Source organism: Macrotis lagotis, chromosome 1 (genome assembly GCF_037893015.1).
Source record: "Macrotis lagotis isolate mMagLag1 chromosome 1, bilby.v1.9.chrom.fasta, whole genome shotgun sequence".
NCBI classification, from domain to species: Eukaryota; Metazoa; Chordata; class Mammalia; order Peramelemorphia; family Peramelidae; genus Macrotis; species Macrotis lagotis.
This window is the reverse complement of record NC_133658.1, coordinates 575,277,197-575,294,428: the sequence shown is the minus strand read 5'-3', so window position 1 is coordinate 575,294,428 and position 17,232 is coordinate 575,277,197. Positions and strand designations below refer to the sequence as shown.

General features: G+C 38.4%; 1 protein-coding gene across 1 annotated transcript in view; it reads left to right on the top strand.

The window, feature by feature from the left end:
- SLC15A2 (solute carrier family 15 member 2) overlaps positions 1 to 17,232 on the top strand; it is a 44,672-nt gene that overhangs the window by 616 nt on the left and 26,824 nt on the right. The window contains exons 3-8 of the mRNA XM_074214622.1: positions 5,908 to 5,995; positions 7,978 to 8,119; positions 14,661 to 14,753; positions 14,960 to 15,059; positions 16,435 to 16,525; positions 16,728 to 16,805. Of these exons, the coding sequence (XP_074070723.1) occupies positions 5,908 to 5,995; positions 7,978 to 8,119; positions 14,661 to 14,753; positions 14,960 to 15,059; positions 16,435 to 16,525; positions 16,728 to 16,805 (592 nt within the window). The remainder of the gene's footprint in view (positions 1 to 5,907; positions 5,996 to 7,977; positions 8,120 to 14,660; positions 14,754 to 14,959; positions 15,060 to 16,434; positions 16,526 to 16,727; positions 16,806 to 17,232) is intronic.

Below are 17,232 nucleotides of genomic sequence, written 5' to 3'. Positions count from 1 at the left end.
ATATAGTCTGTGTCATTGGGAAGGAGCCAGTCGGATAAAAGAGACAAGACACAGTCACAGCAACACTACTCTTGTATATCAATTTGTACTTTTGGAAATTCTTTAATCTTCATTATCCCACTGGTTTTGATAACAAGCTGATAAATGATATTTAGTCTTTTCAGACTAAATTGTCTTGGCAATGATACTGGGGTGGTTTGCCATTTCCTTCTCTAAGTCATTTTACTGATGAGTAAACTGAGGAAAACAGGGTTAAATGACTTGGTTAGGATTTCAATTCAGGAAGATAAGTCATCCTGATTCCAGAGAAGGCACTTCCCTCTTAGCTGCCCACAACTTGATAAGTAGGGCCCCTATTTTTGTCTTAATTTTGTGAATGAAGAAACTGAAGCCTAAAGAAATTATAAACCATTTCTGGGTATTCTGCCCTTCATTCATTCAGCCAGTAAACATTTATTTCACCCTTCACCCTGTACTCTTGGAAAGTGTTATACATACAATTTCTTGATTAGTATCGGATTGTTTTAATCACATTGTTGCCTGCTACTCTGTGCTCCTTAATACAAAATATTGTAAATTTAAAAAAGGACCAGAGGGAAATAGGCAATGGTCTCTTTAAGTCCTAACTAAAATCCCATCAATGTCTTGCCTCTGTTAATTATTTTCTATCTAACCTGTATTTAGCTTGTTTTGTTCATTTGTACATTTGTTTGCCCTTTGTCTCCCCCAACCATTTGTTTTGTTGCCAGATATGATCAGGACTACTGATTCAATGAGGCCTTGTTTTTTTGCAAAACTATTGGGAGTCCCGTGTCCCCCCCACTAATAACATCCTTTGGATTAGTCCAGGTTCATAGAGGGATCTGAGGCATTATTTCTCTTTATTTTCTCTCTTTTGACTGATATGTGTTCTCTCTGTTCTCTCTCTGTGTTCTCTCTCTGTCTGTCTGTCTCTGTCTCTGTCTCTGTCTCTCTCTGTCTCTCTCTGTCTGTCTCTGTCTGTCTCTCTCTGTCTCTCTCTGTCTCTCTCTCTTGGATCTTGATAGGAACTGAATTCTCTTACTTGAGTGAAAACAGGGGCAAGAAACCTTGGTCTTCTGGGGCAGCTAGGTGGTACAGTGGGGGACCATAGGACCCCCCAATAGCTTTCCAAAAAGACAAGGTCTCTTTGAATCAGTAGTCCTGATCATATCTAACAACAATTACATCATATGCCAGGCCCTCTGCTAGGCTCAGATGCAAAGATAAGGTAAAAAGAAAATAAACCAATCCCTGTTCTCATGGACCTCACAATGTAATAGGAAAGAAAATGTGTAAAAAGGATATCAGTGACATGAGTGTTTTATGCAAGGGACAGGCAGGTCAGTGTCACTGGACCCTGAAGTATATGAGGTAGGGACAGAGATGAGAGAAGAAGGTATCAGAAGATAGGTTAGGAAGGGCTCTAAAATTGGAGTTTATATCTGATCATGAAAGTGAAGGTGAGGGAACTGTAGAAGTTTAGTGCTGCCATTGTCAGATCTGTTCTTTTTGGAAGATTTAATTTGATGTTTTGAATGGAGGATGAAATAGCTTTGGCAAAGACTTGAGGCCAACCCTCAGATTATTACAATAATATAGGTAGAAGGTATTGGGGGTGATGGATGATGGCAGAATCAGAGGAAACAGTCTGTATACATGAGATAATGTGAAAGTAGAAACTGATTAGTATGGGATATGAGAGTGAAGTGTGGCAGATGACACATAGGTTGAAAACCTGGATGACTGGAAACATATTCTTTTTTTTAGCTCAGTTTAAAAAATTTTTAATTTATTTGTACATTACTAAAAAGTCTTGCTGTAAGAGTAAACATAATCCCCCTCCCCCCACAAAGATAAAAATCCTCATGAGAAATAAAGTGAAAGAAAGAGGGAAAAAACTGTGCTTCAGTCTATGTTCCTATACCATCTGCTCTGTCTCTGGGGTGCATGGTATTTATGATAAATCCATCAGAGAAGTCACTTCCCAGTTTTTCTACAGTTGCTGTTGCTGACTTTAATTCCCTCCATCCATTCCTCCCCACTACCATTTATTATATTTTCTCTCCACTTTCACTCTGTCCTCTTTCAAATGTGTGCTATGGGGGGTGGCTAGGTGGCCCAGTAGATAAAGCACCTGCCCTGAAATCAGGAGTACCTGGGTTCAAATATGGTCTCAGACATTTAGTGATTACCTAGCTGTGTGGCCTTGGGCAAGCCACTTAATCCCATTTGCCTTGCAAAAACCTAAAAAACAACAACAAAACTCAAATAGAGTCATGAAGAGTCAGCAACAACAAATGTGTGCTATGGGGCAGCCAGTAGCTGGAGGGCCAGGAGGCCCTAAACCCATAATCCCATCCCAGAGACCCAGCAACCTGTAACTAAGTCTCTCATAATTTACCCTTATCCACCCTCACTATGCTTCCCCTGAGTCCTGTACTTGAAGATCAAACTTTCTGTTCAGCTCTGGTCATTTCATTTCATTTCATTTCATTTCATTTATTTATTTATTTTTAAAGAAAAATTTTGTTTATTTTGAGTTTTACAATTTTTCTCCCATTCTTGCTTTCCTCCCTCCACCCCCCACAGAAGGCATTCTGTTAGTGTTTACATTGATTCTATTGATCTCAGTTGAATGTGATGACAGAGAAATCATATCCTTAAGGAAGAAATATAAAGTATGAGATAGTAAAATTACATTATAATATAATGCATCCCCCCCCCCCCAATTTGATGGTAATAGTCTTTGGTCTTTGTTCAAAGTCCATAATTCTTTCTCTGAATACAGATGGTATTCACCATTGCAGATAGCTCAAAATTGTCCCTGATTGTTGCACTGAAGGGATGAGCAAGTCCATCAGGATTGATCATCACCCCCATGTTGCTGTTAGGGTGTACAGTGTTTTTCTGGTTCTGCTCATCTTGCTCAGCATCAGTTCATGCAAATTCCTCCAGGCTTCTCTGAATTCCCATCCCTCCTGGTTTCTAATAGAATAATACTGTTCCATGACATACATATACCACATTTGCTAAGCCACTTGAAGGACATTCACTCAATTTCCAATTCTTTGCCACCACAAACAGAGCTGCTATAAATATTTTTGTGCAAGATGTTTTTACCCTTTTTCATCATCTCTTCAGGGTATAGGCCCAGTAGTGGTATTGCTGGATCAAAGGGTATGCACATTTTTGTTGCCCTTTGGGCATGATCCCAAATTGCTCTCCAGAAAGGCTGGATGAGTTCACAGCTCCACCAATGATAAATTGGTGTCCCAGATTTCCCACATCCCTTCCAACACTGATCATTGTCCTTTCTGGTCATATTGGCCAGTCTGAGAGGTGTGAGGTAGTATCTCAGAGATGCTTTAATTTGCATTTCTCTAATAAGTAATGATTTGGAGCAATTTTTCATATGACTATGGATTGCTTTGATTTCCTCATCTGTAAATTGCCTTTGCATATCCTTTGAACATTTGTCAATTGGGGAATGGCTTGGTTTTTTTATAAATTTAACTCATGTATCTATATAGTTTAGAAATGAGTTGTCAGAAATACTAGTTGTAAAAATTGTTTCCCAATTTGCTGCATTTCTTTTGATCTTGGTTACAGTGGTTTTGCTTCTGTAAGAGCCTTTTAATTTAATATAGTCAAAATTATCTAGTTTGATTTGAATGATGTTCTCTATTCCTTGGTTGTAAACTGCATCCCTTTCCATAGATCTGACAGGTAAACTAGTCCTTGATCTTCTAGTTTGCTTATAATATTGTTTTTTATGTCTAAATCCTGTATCCATTTGGATCTTATCTTGGTATAGGGTATGAGGTGGTCTAATCTAAGCTTCTTCCATACTAACTTCCAATTTTCCCAGCAGTTTTTATCAAAGAAAGAATTTTTATCCTAATAGCTGGACTCTTTGGGTTTATCAACAGCAGATTACTACAATTATTTCTTGCTTTTGCACCTAGTCTATTCCACTGATGCACGACTCTATTCTTAACTAATACCAGACATTTTGGAGGACTGATGCTTTATAATAGAATTTTAGATGTGGTAAGGCTAAGCCCCCTTCTTTTGCACTTTTTTTTTATTGAATCCCTGGAAATTCTTGACTTTTTATTTCTCCAAATAAGTTTATTTACAACTTTTTCTAACCCATTGAAGTAATTTTTTTGGAATTTTGTTTGGTAGGGTGCTAAACAAGTAGCTTAGTTTTGTTAGAATTGTCATTTTTATATTAGCTCAAGCTCTGGTCATTTTAACAGGAACATTTGAAATTCCTGTTTCATTCCCCATCTTTGCCCCTGGAAGAGGATGTTCAAGGTTGGAGAATGCTCTTACCATGGAAGTTAAGAAGATGGGAAACTTTTGTGGAGCAGAGGATATTCAATAGATAATTAGGGATGTGAGAGGAAGTAAGCAGAGAGGGAAGTAAGGCTGGATAGATAGAACCAAGAATCAATACTGAAATGGTAATGAATGGTAATGAAATCTATGGTAGTTAGTCAGAATACCAAGCAAATTAATATAGAAGCAGAGAAGAGAGGACTAAGACAGCCCTGGACTAAGGAAACTGAGGAATGGTTAGACTGGTAGATGAACCAGGAGAGAACAGTGTCAAGAAAACTTAGAAGGTGATGCACTGCAGAGAGATGAAGGATAAAGATTGAGGTAGAACATTAGATTTGTAGAGCCTTTGTTTCCTGATAGTTTTGGTTAAGGGTTGGAATAAAATGAGTCACTTTAGAGGTCATTCAACAGTTTAAAAGGAGGTTTTATTTAGCCTTAACATAGAAAAATATTCAACAAGGTAGTACTACACTTAGCTTGTATAGATACAGACATTTTTGTTTCTAGGTAAAGGTGTAGTAACTTGTGTGGCCTTGGACTTCTGCCAAATCTGAAGGAGCCCAGCTTCAACTGAGTGGATCTTTTTATGCCCTCAGACAACCAGGAAGCCTGGCAATATGGCCTGAGCCTACCAGGAAACCATCAAGTAAGGTACAGATTGGACCTTAGTTTCTTAGGTGAGAGCTTTTCTCACCTTTCAGGGAAAAGCTAGCCTGTCTCACGTGGCAGAGGGAGTGGACGCATATTAATAAACAAAATAACTTAGATATAAAGCCATTATTCCTGAATTGTTTAGCCTAAGACTATTTCCAATTTAATCATTTGTTAGTACCTGTTTATATGAATTTGATTGTAAGGTCCATGATACCTTTCTTTGTATCTCCTGAGCTTAACAGAGGGTCTGGCACGTGATGCTGTTGTTTAATTAAGTTTATTAAATTTAGTTAAGTTTATTAATTTATTATGTTTAGTTAAGTCCCTATGTGACAGGACTTCATAGGGGGAGGGGCTGGGGAAGGGGTGCCAATAAAAACAAAGAGCAGGCCTTGCCTTCAGGAAGGGAAGCTGGGTGGCACAGGGAACTATCATCTCATTAATCATTCAATCAATATACATTTACTAAGTGTCTGCTTTGTGATGGGGTCTTAATTAGTGCTGGGGGGTGGGAGGAAGGGAGGGAAAAGGAGGGATGCCAATAAAAACCAAGGACAATCCTTGCCTTCAAGGAGGGAAGCTGGGTGGTACAGTGGTTAGAATGCCAGATCTGGAGTCAGAAAGACTCCTTCCTGAATTCAAATCTGGCCTTGCACAATTATTAGCTATAGGACCCTGTGTATGTCGCTTAAACCTAATAGGGTCAATGGAGTATGGGACATGACTGAAAAGTGTCAACAAGCCCTCATGGAGCTTACTTCCACTTTTGGGGATGGAAAAGTGCATTTTATGACCAAAAAGCTGAAGTTGGGGAGTAAGGGGCAGATATTTCAAATGTATTTGCACTGCCCCCTAACCCCAATTTACCATCATTTTGTTCCATAGAAAATCTGTGGCTCTAATTACCCACTGAGCATCGCCTTCATCGTGGTGAATGAGTTCTGTGAAAGATTCTCCTACTATGGCATGAAAGGTATTCTTTGAATTCCCAACTCCTCCCTACCTCCCTATTCTTTCATTTCCCTGTATTTTATTCCCTTCCAACCCTTGACCTAGATAGTCCCTTCTCCTACCACCTAATGGTGAGTTATCCTATGTTCATTATAGTCCTGAATGTTGGCATGAAGCCAGGTGTGAAATTCCTACCCAGCAAATATAGCTCTGTAGCACCCACTGAGTTTTTTAACTAAAGTTTGTTCCTAACATTTTCAAAGAAGACTATGACATTAGGGAGGTGATGCCTTGACAAGCAAGTGAATTAGATTTGAGTGAGGGAGTGCTGTGCTCAGTCACCCATAGCATTTGGGTTCAATGACCAGAAAAGAATCAGGAAGACTGGAGATGAACTGGATGCAAGGGAGTCTGGGGTAAGTGACTTGGTCAAGATTACATAGTTAGTAAGTGTTTGAGGCCTTATTTTTAACTCCAGTCCTCCTGAGTTAAAGGTCAGTACTCTACCCACTGACCAGAGGAACTAGGTGTTATGATAAATGAGGCATGCTTATAAAACCTTCTGCTTTGTCTCCTACTTGATGTGGTCCCATGACACATGACCTAATTCCATTGTCCAACCACCAGTTTTCTCATAGTCCTCTTTCTCCCATAGACAAGCAAGGAACATAAAATTCTTAGATGGTCTCCAAAGGTTTGCTCTAAAAGATATCAAGAATGAATTCTTCATATACTTTCCCCCAGTAATCCGAATTTTCCAGACTAGGAATCTGAATTCTCTATAATGTACCAGGCAATATGTTACCCAGATTTGCATCATTATTCCATCTTTCCTATTTAACTTTGCGTTATCAAATAAATCTCTCCTTTTTTTGTATCTTCAATCTCTCCATGTGGAACTAAATCTTGGAGACAAGTTTTATTTCACCAATCAGGGCCAAGAAAGGGCATTTTTTAATGCACTATACATGGTTAATCCCTCCTTCTACCCTGACCTTGAGTTACTTTGAAACTTGATATGTGAATCTTAACTTATCACAAAATAAATACCTACAGGCCACAGAGAGAAACTTTCTGGAAGTAAAAATATGTGAATTTATTAAATCATGTTAAAAATTATACCTCATCATTCCTCCATGTATTTTACCTTAGTTTCAGTTTTATGTCTAGCTCACTGTCTTATTTCTTACCTAGAGCTTCTAAAATTCAACTACTTTAAAGTTATAATTAAAAAAAATAAAAATCACTACTTTGAATGCCTGAACTACCTATGCATGCTAGCAAACAATGTTAAAAATGCATGGTGCCTTCCCCTCTCCCAACAACCCCTCCCTTTTCTTCCTTTTTCAGATTCTTTCTCTTCCAAATCTAGGAACTTAATCTGCATACAGGCATTCATTATTATTAGATGCCCTAGGAGCAAAGGCTGTCTCATGCCCCATTAACAACCTCTCAGAGACTGGGAAATTAGTTTATTAAACCAGTACATCATCTTTATGCAGATACATTTTTTTGTGTGTCTTATATCTGGCAAATTGTAATCCTAGACTGGTTGCCTCACCACTGTTTCTATTACCATTAGTTCCTTAGGGAAGGAAGATTAATTTTTTTTGTTTGTTTTTGTGGGGCAATGGGGTTAAGTGATTTGACCAAGGTCACACTGCTAATAACAATTACTCAGGTCCTCCTGACTCTAGGGGTAGCACTATTCACCAGGCCACCTAACTGCCCTAGGAAGATTAATTTTTCACTGAGTAAAGCATAATTGGCAAAGGAATTATCATATAGTGTTTTCCAAATCAAATAGAAGTGTAAAAGTCATTATTTTGGATTATTTATGCCACAGTTCCCCTCTCCCCCCATTAGTACAGGTACTTGAAAGTGGACTCTTCTTTATACAATTGTTCAGGTTCTCTGTTTGATCTCACATGTACATTTGACCACCAACTTCCCAGACATGAATTTAATCCATCTTTTGTCTCCCTGTTTCCTTCTCCATTCTAGCTGTGTTGACACTTTACTTTCTGTACTTCCTACACTGGAGTGAAGACACTTCTACATCTGTGTACCATGCCTTCAGCAGCCTCTGCTATTTCACTCCTCTCTTGGGAGCAATCATGGCTGACTCTTGGTTGGGAAAATTCAGGTAAGAAAAGAACATTATCCACTCTTACAATGTGAAAGCTCATCACAGGGGAATTCACAGATTAACACTACTAGAGGTCTTTTCTCTCCCCATAGCTCTTGTTGCTGAGTCATTTTAGTCTCGTCATGTGACTCTTTATGACTCCATTTGGATTTTCCTTTGCAAATATACTGAATGGTTTGCCATTTCCTTCAGCTTATTTTACAGAGGATGAAACTGAAGCAAAAAGGGTGAAGTGACTTGCTAAGAGTTACACAGCTAGTAAGTGTCTGAGGTTGGATTTGAATTCAGGAAGATCTGTTTTCCTCACTCTGGGCCTAGCTCTATGTTCACTGAGCCAACTAGCTTCCCCAATAGCAAGCTTGGTTCACCTTTTACAGAAAATTTTATTTAGAACCTAAGGGTAAATAATTGTTGTATGTGTTCTAACTGTTCCACTGATCAGCTCTTCCCCCATCTCTCTTCTTCTCTTTTAGCCTCCCTATTTCCTGAGACACCAATATTGAAATTAGGCCAATTAATAACCCTGCAATGACCTCTAAGTGTTTAAGTGAAATGGTCAATCAAGATCCTACACTAGTAAAAAGATTTTGACTTGCTGAAGGTTCAGATGATGGCTAGCATTTTTAAGTAATAAAATATCTTTAAGGTATGGGCAATATTTTTTAGACAATGCTACTGTACACATTGACTACAGTTTAGTGTAAATATGACTTTTAACAAAATTTATGTGACTCACTTTATTACAATATTTGCTATGTTGTGGTGGTCCAGAGCTAAACCAATATCTCTGAGGTCTGCCAGTCCCATGAAAGAAGTGAGTGAACTCAAGGGTGTGGTTTGCTCTGATTTCAAAAATTGGACCATTTGAGTTTTACAACCTCTCCTTGAAAACTGTTCTGACTTCTCTCCTGTTTCCTTACCAGGAAGTGCTTCTTCCAAAGCCTGTTCATTTCATGATATATGTGAGATGGATAGCCCTTGGAAAAATATCTCTAAAATGAGGATAGTCCTAATAGCTTCTACCTCTCCCAAGGCCTTTGATACTGTCAGTCATGAGGATTTATGGAAAATTATCTCAAAATTTGGTTGGCTGGAGAAGTTCATCAGTATTTGTACATCGACTTCATGATGGCCTGTTTGCCTGAGTGGATGATGCTCTCAATTTTCCACTCACCTATAGAGTGAAACCAGGCTGTGTCCTTGCTCCACTACTTTTTGGCATGATGTTTTCAGCCATTTTATCAAATGCTTTCACTGAGGGTGAACATGGTCTCAAGGTCACTGCTTGCACTGATGGCAAATTCTTCAACTTGAAAAGGCTACAAGCCAAGACTACAGTGGAGGGATTGTTGGTGTATGATCTTCTGTTTGCAGATGACTGTGCACTCAATGCAGTCTCTGAAACTGTGATGCAACAAAGTATAGATTGATTCTTTGCTGCTCATGCTCATTTTGGTCTAACAATTATCACCAAGAAAACCCAGGTGCTCCATCAGCCACCAGCACACCATCCATTGTGGAATCATTGATTACAGCAAATGGAGAAGTTGTGAATACTGTGGTCAAGTTCATTTACCTTGGCAGTATCCTTTCCAGGGAGGTACACACAGTGACATTGGCATTGCCAGAGCTAGCTTAGTATTTGGGAGGCTCCAAAAGAAAGTATGGGAGAGAAGAGGCTACCAAACTGAAGGTCTACAGAGTCATTAGGATGACCTCATTGCTATATGCCTGTGAAACCTGGACAGTCTACCAGTGCCAGGTCAGGAAACTGAATTTGCTTCCATTTAAATTGTCTTAGGCAGATTATGAAGATCACCTGGCAGGAGAAGATCCCAGACACTGAGGTCTTTTTTGAAGCTAAACTATCAATCATTCCAACATTATTACAGAGAGAGCAACTACAATGGGCTGGACATGTTGTTAGAATGCCAGAAGTATGCTTGACAAAAGAATTATTTTATAGAGAACTCACACAGGGCAAGCACTCACAAGGGGGTCAGAAGAAGCAATACCAAGACACCCTGAACGTCTCATTGAAGAACTTTAGAAGTGATTGTACAACATGGGAAATACTGGCACAGGACCAGCCCAATATTAAGTATCCTCATCAATGAGGGGGCTGCACTCTATGAGAAGGGCAGAATTGAAGCAGCTCAAAGGAAATATGGCGTATGTAAGTTTAGAGCACCCACCCCAAGTGTTCACATGGACTATTTTTGCCCAATCTGTGGTAGAGTCCTCAGAGCTCATATTGGTCTGATCAGCCACAGTTGGACACCCTTTAATTTGTTTCAAGCATAGTGATATCATTTTGGTCTTCTTCAATAAGGACAAGAACCAACCAACCAATCAACCTACCTACCTCTCTGGGTTGTCTGAGGACCAGTAAGCACTTTGCAAGCTTTATATAAATAAAAGTTATCATTGTTACTTTTGTTGAGGAAGCAGTAACTATTAAGGAAATTAAGGAAATCAGTCCTTTCCTAGCAGATGCCATAGAAGCTGAGCTTTGAGCTCACCATCCCTGAAATGGAGGTAAGAAGGAAGAGCATGGTCATGGTTCCAATTGCTGACTTCTCAGTTTTTAGTTATTCTCTGGCTCTAAACCATTTCTATAGGGATTGGAAACTGTTATAACTACACCACACACAACTATTCCCAAGTTCTGTCAACTGTCAGATAATCAGATGCCAGCAACCTGGGGTGGGGAAGGGCAACATGCTTCTAACCCAGTCTCAGCAAGTTTCTTTCTGCTCCTCCTCTGTCCCTCTTCAGGGATACCACACTGTTTTTGTGACCATCAGGTCTTGGTCAGCCCACATTCCTACCAGAACTCCCAAATAAACTCACCACTTGCTCTTCCCAGTCTCTATCTTCTGCATCTCATTTACACTGCCTCTTCTATTGAGATGCAGTGGAAACATGGATGAAGAGTCAGGGAACCTGATTACAAATACAAGCATACCCTGGGGATATGTAGTTGCAGTTCCAGACCATCACAATAAGGCAAATGTGACAAGAATGAGAATTGCATAATACTTTTTTGTTTCTCAGTGCACATAAACTATAATCTATAAAATTAAAATAAAGCAAAAAAAATAATGCTATTATGGCTAAAAATACCCCAGCTTAATTTAACAATGCTTTTATTACCAAAAAATGTTAACCATCATCTGATCCTTCAACAAGTTGTAATTTTTTTGCTGGTAGAACATCTTGCTTTGATGTTGATGATTGATGATTAATCAGGGTAAGAACTGATGAAAAAGTGGGGTGACTGTGGCAATTTCTTAAAATAAGATAACAATGGAGTTTGCCCCACTGATTGATTTTTCATTTGACTACTTAGAAATCATTGTGGGTCTATTTTTTTGTACTAATTTCTTTTTTTTTCCTGGCAAGTCAATGGGGTTAAGTGACTTGTCCAAGGTCACACAGCTAGGTAAGTGGCTAAGGTTGGATTTGAACTCAGGTCCTCCTGACTCCAGGGCCTGTGCACTATCCACTGCTCCACCTAGCTGCCCCTGTACTAATTTCATCATTGTCTCTCAGGGAATGAAAAAATCCAAGGAGAAGGAGAAATGGGAAAACAGCTGCTGATCCATCAGTGGAGCAGTCAGAACTTAAAACATTCATTGACTTAAGTTTGCCAGTTTTATGTACATGGTTTATGGCCCAGCAACAAACATTCTGAGAAGGGACCTCTTTTATTATGTTTTATTTTATCAATTACGTCCATATATTTCAACAGTCATCCATATTTTTGTACCTCCCCTTCCCTCCCTCCCCCCTCATGGCAGTGAGTAATCTAATAATGGTTATATTATGGACAATCATGTTTAACCTATTTCCATATCAGAGAAAGACATCTTCCTTTTTAGTTGTATATTATCACCCCCTCAAAATGAATTTTTTTTTAGCCTGGTGACTTTATTTTTAATTTTGATATGATTTGTTTTGATACAACAGCTGCTTCATGACAAGCAATTAAGCAATCAACAGACATTTATTTAGTATTTGCTATGCTAGAGCTACTAGACCCTTTTTATAGTCTCTGGGAAGGAGCCAACTGTCCCTGCTTCACGAAATTTACATTCTAATGGGCAAGGGGACAGGATGCTCATATATAAGAGTAGCAAACACAAGGCAAAACATCATAGCCCTGCAGGAGAGGGAAAGCAGTAGCAATAGGGATCAGAAGAAGCTTCATGCAGAAGTTTTGTGCCTAAGCTGTGTCTTTGTTTCTGGATTTTTGCTAGGCAATGGGGTTAAGTGACTTGGCCAAGGTCACACAGCTGAGTAAGTTTAAGTGTTTGAGGAAGGATTCGAACTCAGGTCCTCCTGACTCCTGGGCTGATTCCCTATCCACTGCCCCATCCTGAGATGAGTCTTGAAGGAAATAAGGGATTCCAAAAGACCATGTTGAGGAAGCAGAATAATCTAGAAATGGGAGACAGTGCAGAGGTACAAAGATAGGAGATGGAGTATCACTTATAAAGTATGTCAAACAAGTTGATTTGGAACATCGAGGACATCTAAGGGAAGAGTATATTATATGGCTGGGTATATAAGATGGGACCACATTATGAAGAGCTTTATATGCCAAATAGAAGAGTTTATATTTGATCCTAGAAGGAGACACTAGAGTTTACTAAATTGGTGAACATTTTGCTTAAGGAACATCATTTTGACAAATGAGTGCAGAGAGAATTAAAGCAGGCAAACAATTAAATGGCTCTTTTAATCTTCATATGACTCTGAATTGTTCATATTTGTCATTCCTTATGGCACAGCATTATTTCATTATCTTTTTATAACTAAAATTTTAGGCATATGTTTAAATATTCTAAAGGCAGGTTGTTGTTCCATTCTCTGTCCTCCTCTTCAGTCACCTTACTAGATTTCTGTCTTCTCTCATGTCTCCAGGAAGTTTCTTCCTGGTCTCTCTATTGTCACTCTGTTGCTGTTATTGTCCTTGCCTGCTGCATATTCACTCCTCTTAAATTAGAAATTTAAGATTATAATATCTAAATTCTTTTAGGGAAGTTTGAGAAGCAAATAACTTTCAAGTCTGATTTTCTTGCTAAGAATGTTTTAAATTATTACTGAACCACCCATCTTTTGTACTAATCTCAGATTTTCCGAATAGATCACCCTAGGGTGCATCCTGAATTTTATTGCTCTTTGGAGCACTTTATTCATATTATTCCATTCCCTACTCCCTTTTCTAGTAAGCTCAAATAATCTTTTGTTATTTGAATGTCCTTAATCTCTCTGGGTCTAATTTTTTTCTTCTATGAAACAAAATGGTGGCAAAGGTTGATACTTGATAATTCTAAAGTTTTGCATCTTTTTTGTCCTTAAGAAGTATATGATATGCATGTTGCAGTGGTTATGTTAGGATGTCCATGATTATATAGATTTAAGCCTGTGTCTATTGTTGGAGTGCCACTGTACTCTATTCATTGTTCATTATTTCACGGTAAAGATCATTCAATTGAAGATACATTTAGTAGATAATGAAGAATCCCTGATTATTTTTGATTAGGGACTAAATGAGTATAGGAGGATTTTAAGAAGATTTATTAAGGAATAATATGAAAGATGTATTTAAGAAGGAATAAAATAGAGGCAGGAAGACCTGATCTGTCACAATAATACAAAAAAGTGGAAAGAAAGGGACAAAAATAATTCACTGTGGAGACAGAAACAACAGATCTGTCCAACTTCTTGGATGTATAGGGTGAGGTAGGAGGTAAAATGTTAGGGGGGAAAAGCCAGGATGACAGGATATTGAGACAATTATTGTGTATATTGAATATGGGTTGTCAAAAAGATGTTCAGACAAACATCTAGGAGGCAGTTGGTGATTCAGAGCAGTGATTCAGATTTAGGACTACTTTTCAGTGTTGTGATAATTGAAGTCCACATTGGCTGAGCTGAGAGTGAGAAGGGAACCAAATTTCCCCTTCCTTTACATGAGAATAAAGTTTAGATCAAAGCCTGATCAACAGTCAGATCTTATTTCCTCTCTGGCCCTATCCTGGTCTTTATAACTCTGTAGTGCCATAGTTACCCCTTGATCAAAATATATTCCAAGGTCCTCTTCCACTCTCCAAGTTTTATAATCCCTTCAACTCTGCCAAAGACTCTACCCCTAGTTTTGTCTTATCTGAAGGAAAGGGAGGTAGATAGGAAATATTTACTAGCTGCATAGAAGTCCCTCATAGAAGAAAAGTTCATTATTGAATTCCTACCAGTCTTTTCCTATTTATGTTTGTTCCTCATTTAAATTTCTAAAATAGTTCCTTAATAGTTCTTTCCTTCCATTGTGTGTTACTGCTTTCCAAAATATCTACCAGAAGAGGATGTGGAGAATGTGAAAAAAATGTGGCACCTTCATTTGTTTAGTGCTCCTTTGTGTCCTCAAAGCAAGAAAGAGTTTTATGGATTCTAGAGTGTGAGCATTGGTTTGATTTTATAAAATTATCTGTAAATTGCTTCTTACTCTTGGATGACTTGGATTTCTTGACAGGACAATTATCTATCTCTCTTTGGTGTATGTGCTGGGTCACTTGATAAAGTCGATGGGTGCTGTGCCAGTCATTGGGGGATATGTAATACATGAGTAAGTATAATGAAAGAATGCCCATTCTCTTTTGTTATTCAGACAGGCTTTGGTTCCCCCCCCCTTTTCCCAGACAGAAAAGTCTCTTTCTCTTCCTTAGTTCCCCTAACCCTGGGGGAACTCTCTGCTGTTGTTTTTTTTTCTTTTGTAGTTCCCCAATCATCACTGTAGTAGTAAAAACATTATCAGAAGTCTTTGTCTTGTAGGGTTCTATCCATGGTTGGTCTCTTGCTGATAGCACTGGGAACAGGAGGTATCAAACCCTGTGTGGCAGCCTTTGGTGGAGATCAGTTTGAAGAAGAGCATGTAAGAACCATATGATTTCAATATCTCCTTTTTTCTTTTTGAAGATGGACATAGACACCACAGATTGGGAAGGGGCATTAGAGAGGTAAAAGACACAGCTAAGCATGAATTGAGTGGTTAACCATTGAGAAGAATCTTCAAGCAAACAAAAAAACAGAATGGCGATGGATTTAACTCTTGGCTAAAAAAATCCTTTTTCCTTTGCTCATGCAAGTCGATGAAGGGGGTAAAATATGACTCGATGGATGAAAAAGTGAAAATAGTTCAATTGAGGGTCTGAGTATGCAAGAGAGAATCATGTGTATTTTTGATCATTGTTTATATTTGATTAAATTCCTAACTTCCTTTTCATACTTTTCCTACTTCTGCTCTGTCTTGTTTATTCATGTGTTTCTTTGTGCTTTTATTGCTTTTCTCCCTGTTCTTAATCACCTTGTGATTTCTGACTCATGAGAATTTTCCTGTCCAGGAAAGTGATGCTGTGATCTAGTGGAATAAGGTAATTCCTAATCTTTATGCATATTTCCAGTGTCCATCCTTGAATTACATCCAGAGGGTGGGGAGAAGGTCACTGGAATTTCTTTTCTATTCCAATCTCTTATATTACTCTGTCTCATTGGTGGACTAAAATTGTTTGCAAAGGCAATTAGCCCCTAAGCAAATGTGGTTTAGCTACAGTGAAGGCTCTTGAGAATTAGGTGATTATGAAAGGAATGAGGAAAGTTCACTTAGGATATGGAAACAACTGGGGTAAAGGGCCTGAGAAACCTGAAGGATCTAGGTTGTTTTGCTTTTATACATTTACCACCTACTTCTAAGACCCACTTTTTTTTTTTTTGCAAATGAGAAAGTGGCAGTTCTTTCCATTTTCACTTTTCACAATTCAATTCTCCTTTTAAACTTTCAGTCAAGTCCCCTGGTAAGCTTCAGATGAGGTCTTCTGTATGATCAATGTTTCCTTTCTTTACATTTGTTCCAATATACTTCCTCCTCCTATCATATTCCTACTATATAACCCATATGATTTGGTTTGGTGAACAATCCTTGTATATAATATAACATTTGTATCAACACAAATTTCTAATGTGGAATGTAATTTACAGAGGCAAGAGAGTGTGCTTGTACTGAATGTCCCAATAGTCTTAGTGCAGTTCAAAGCTGTTAAAGATTAAGCTTATTTTTAAAAACTTAAGTTTACTTAATTTTTTTAAAGCATATTTCATAGTCACTTAAAATTGCAGTAAGAATTTTGGGTACTATGATTGCTTTTATTTTTCAAGTCAGGGAAATAGGGATCTGAAGGATGTGTATTTCTGTGTTTGATAATGATGGTGAAGTTTATCCTGTGGGTTTTTTCTTTTCTTTTTTGTCCCAGGTAAAAGAAAGAAGCAGGTTCTTCTCACTTTTCTATTTGGCCATCAATTCAGGGAGTTTGATCTCCATGTTTGTTACACCCATGCTGAGAGGTTAGAATCCTTTGTGATGGAGTGGAGATTCTTTCTTTTTTTTTCAAAGAGGGCTTGGGATTTTCCTTCTGTTTAAGTTTTATCTTCAAGGAATTAAATTAAGTGATCTTTAAAGATCTCTCTTGGAAAAGACTGTATGAAACTGATTTATAGAAAAGCTAATAGCCAGGGTGAGCTGCTTTGATTTCTTTCCTTTCTTCAGGTTCGGTCCAGTGCTTTGGAGGAGATTGTTATGCATTAGCCTTTGGGGTCCCAGGAATGCTAATGGTACTAGCTCTTGGTAAGTACAGTAGTCTAGCTCAATAGGTTAAAGACCAGCTCTAAGAGCAATTGGAGGATGCTTTAATTTCTTAGGATACCCAAAAGCTTACTCTGAAGTGGATGATATCAGAGTTGGCTAGCCCTTTCTCTGCCCTAATGACACAGTTTAGTATGTTAAATGACTGGAACTAGAAAGTGCAGATTTTGCTTGTTAATGTGCAGGTGATTAAATCTGGTGCAGTTGAAACTAGAGGTGATCCTTCATCTATCCAAACCTGACTGAGCCTAGCTCTAGAACAGAAGACAGGGTTATTTGGGTTGCATAATCCAGAGGCGGTTTTGGGTGTTATTGTTTTTAATCATTGACCTTAAAATACTTTTCTCTCCTGAAGCCCAGTATAACATTTCTTGGAATGGTTCCAGTTCCAAACCAACAAGAACTTGAT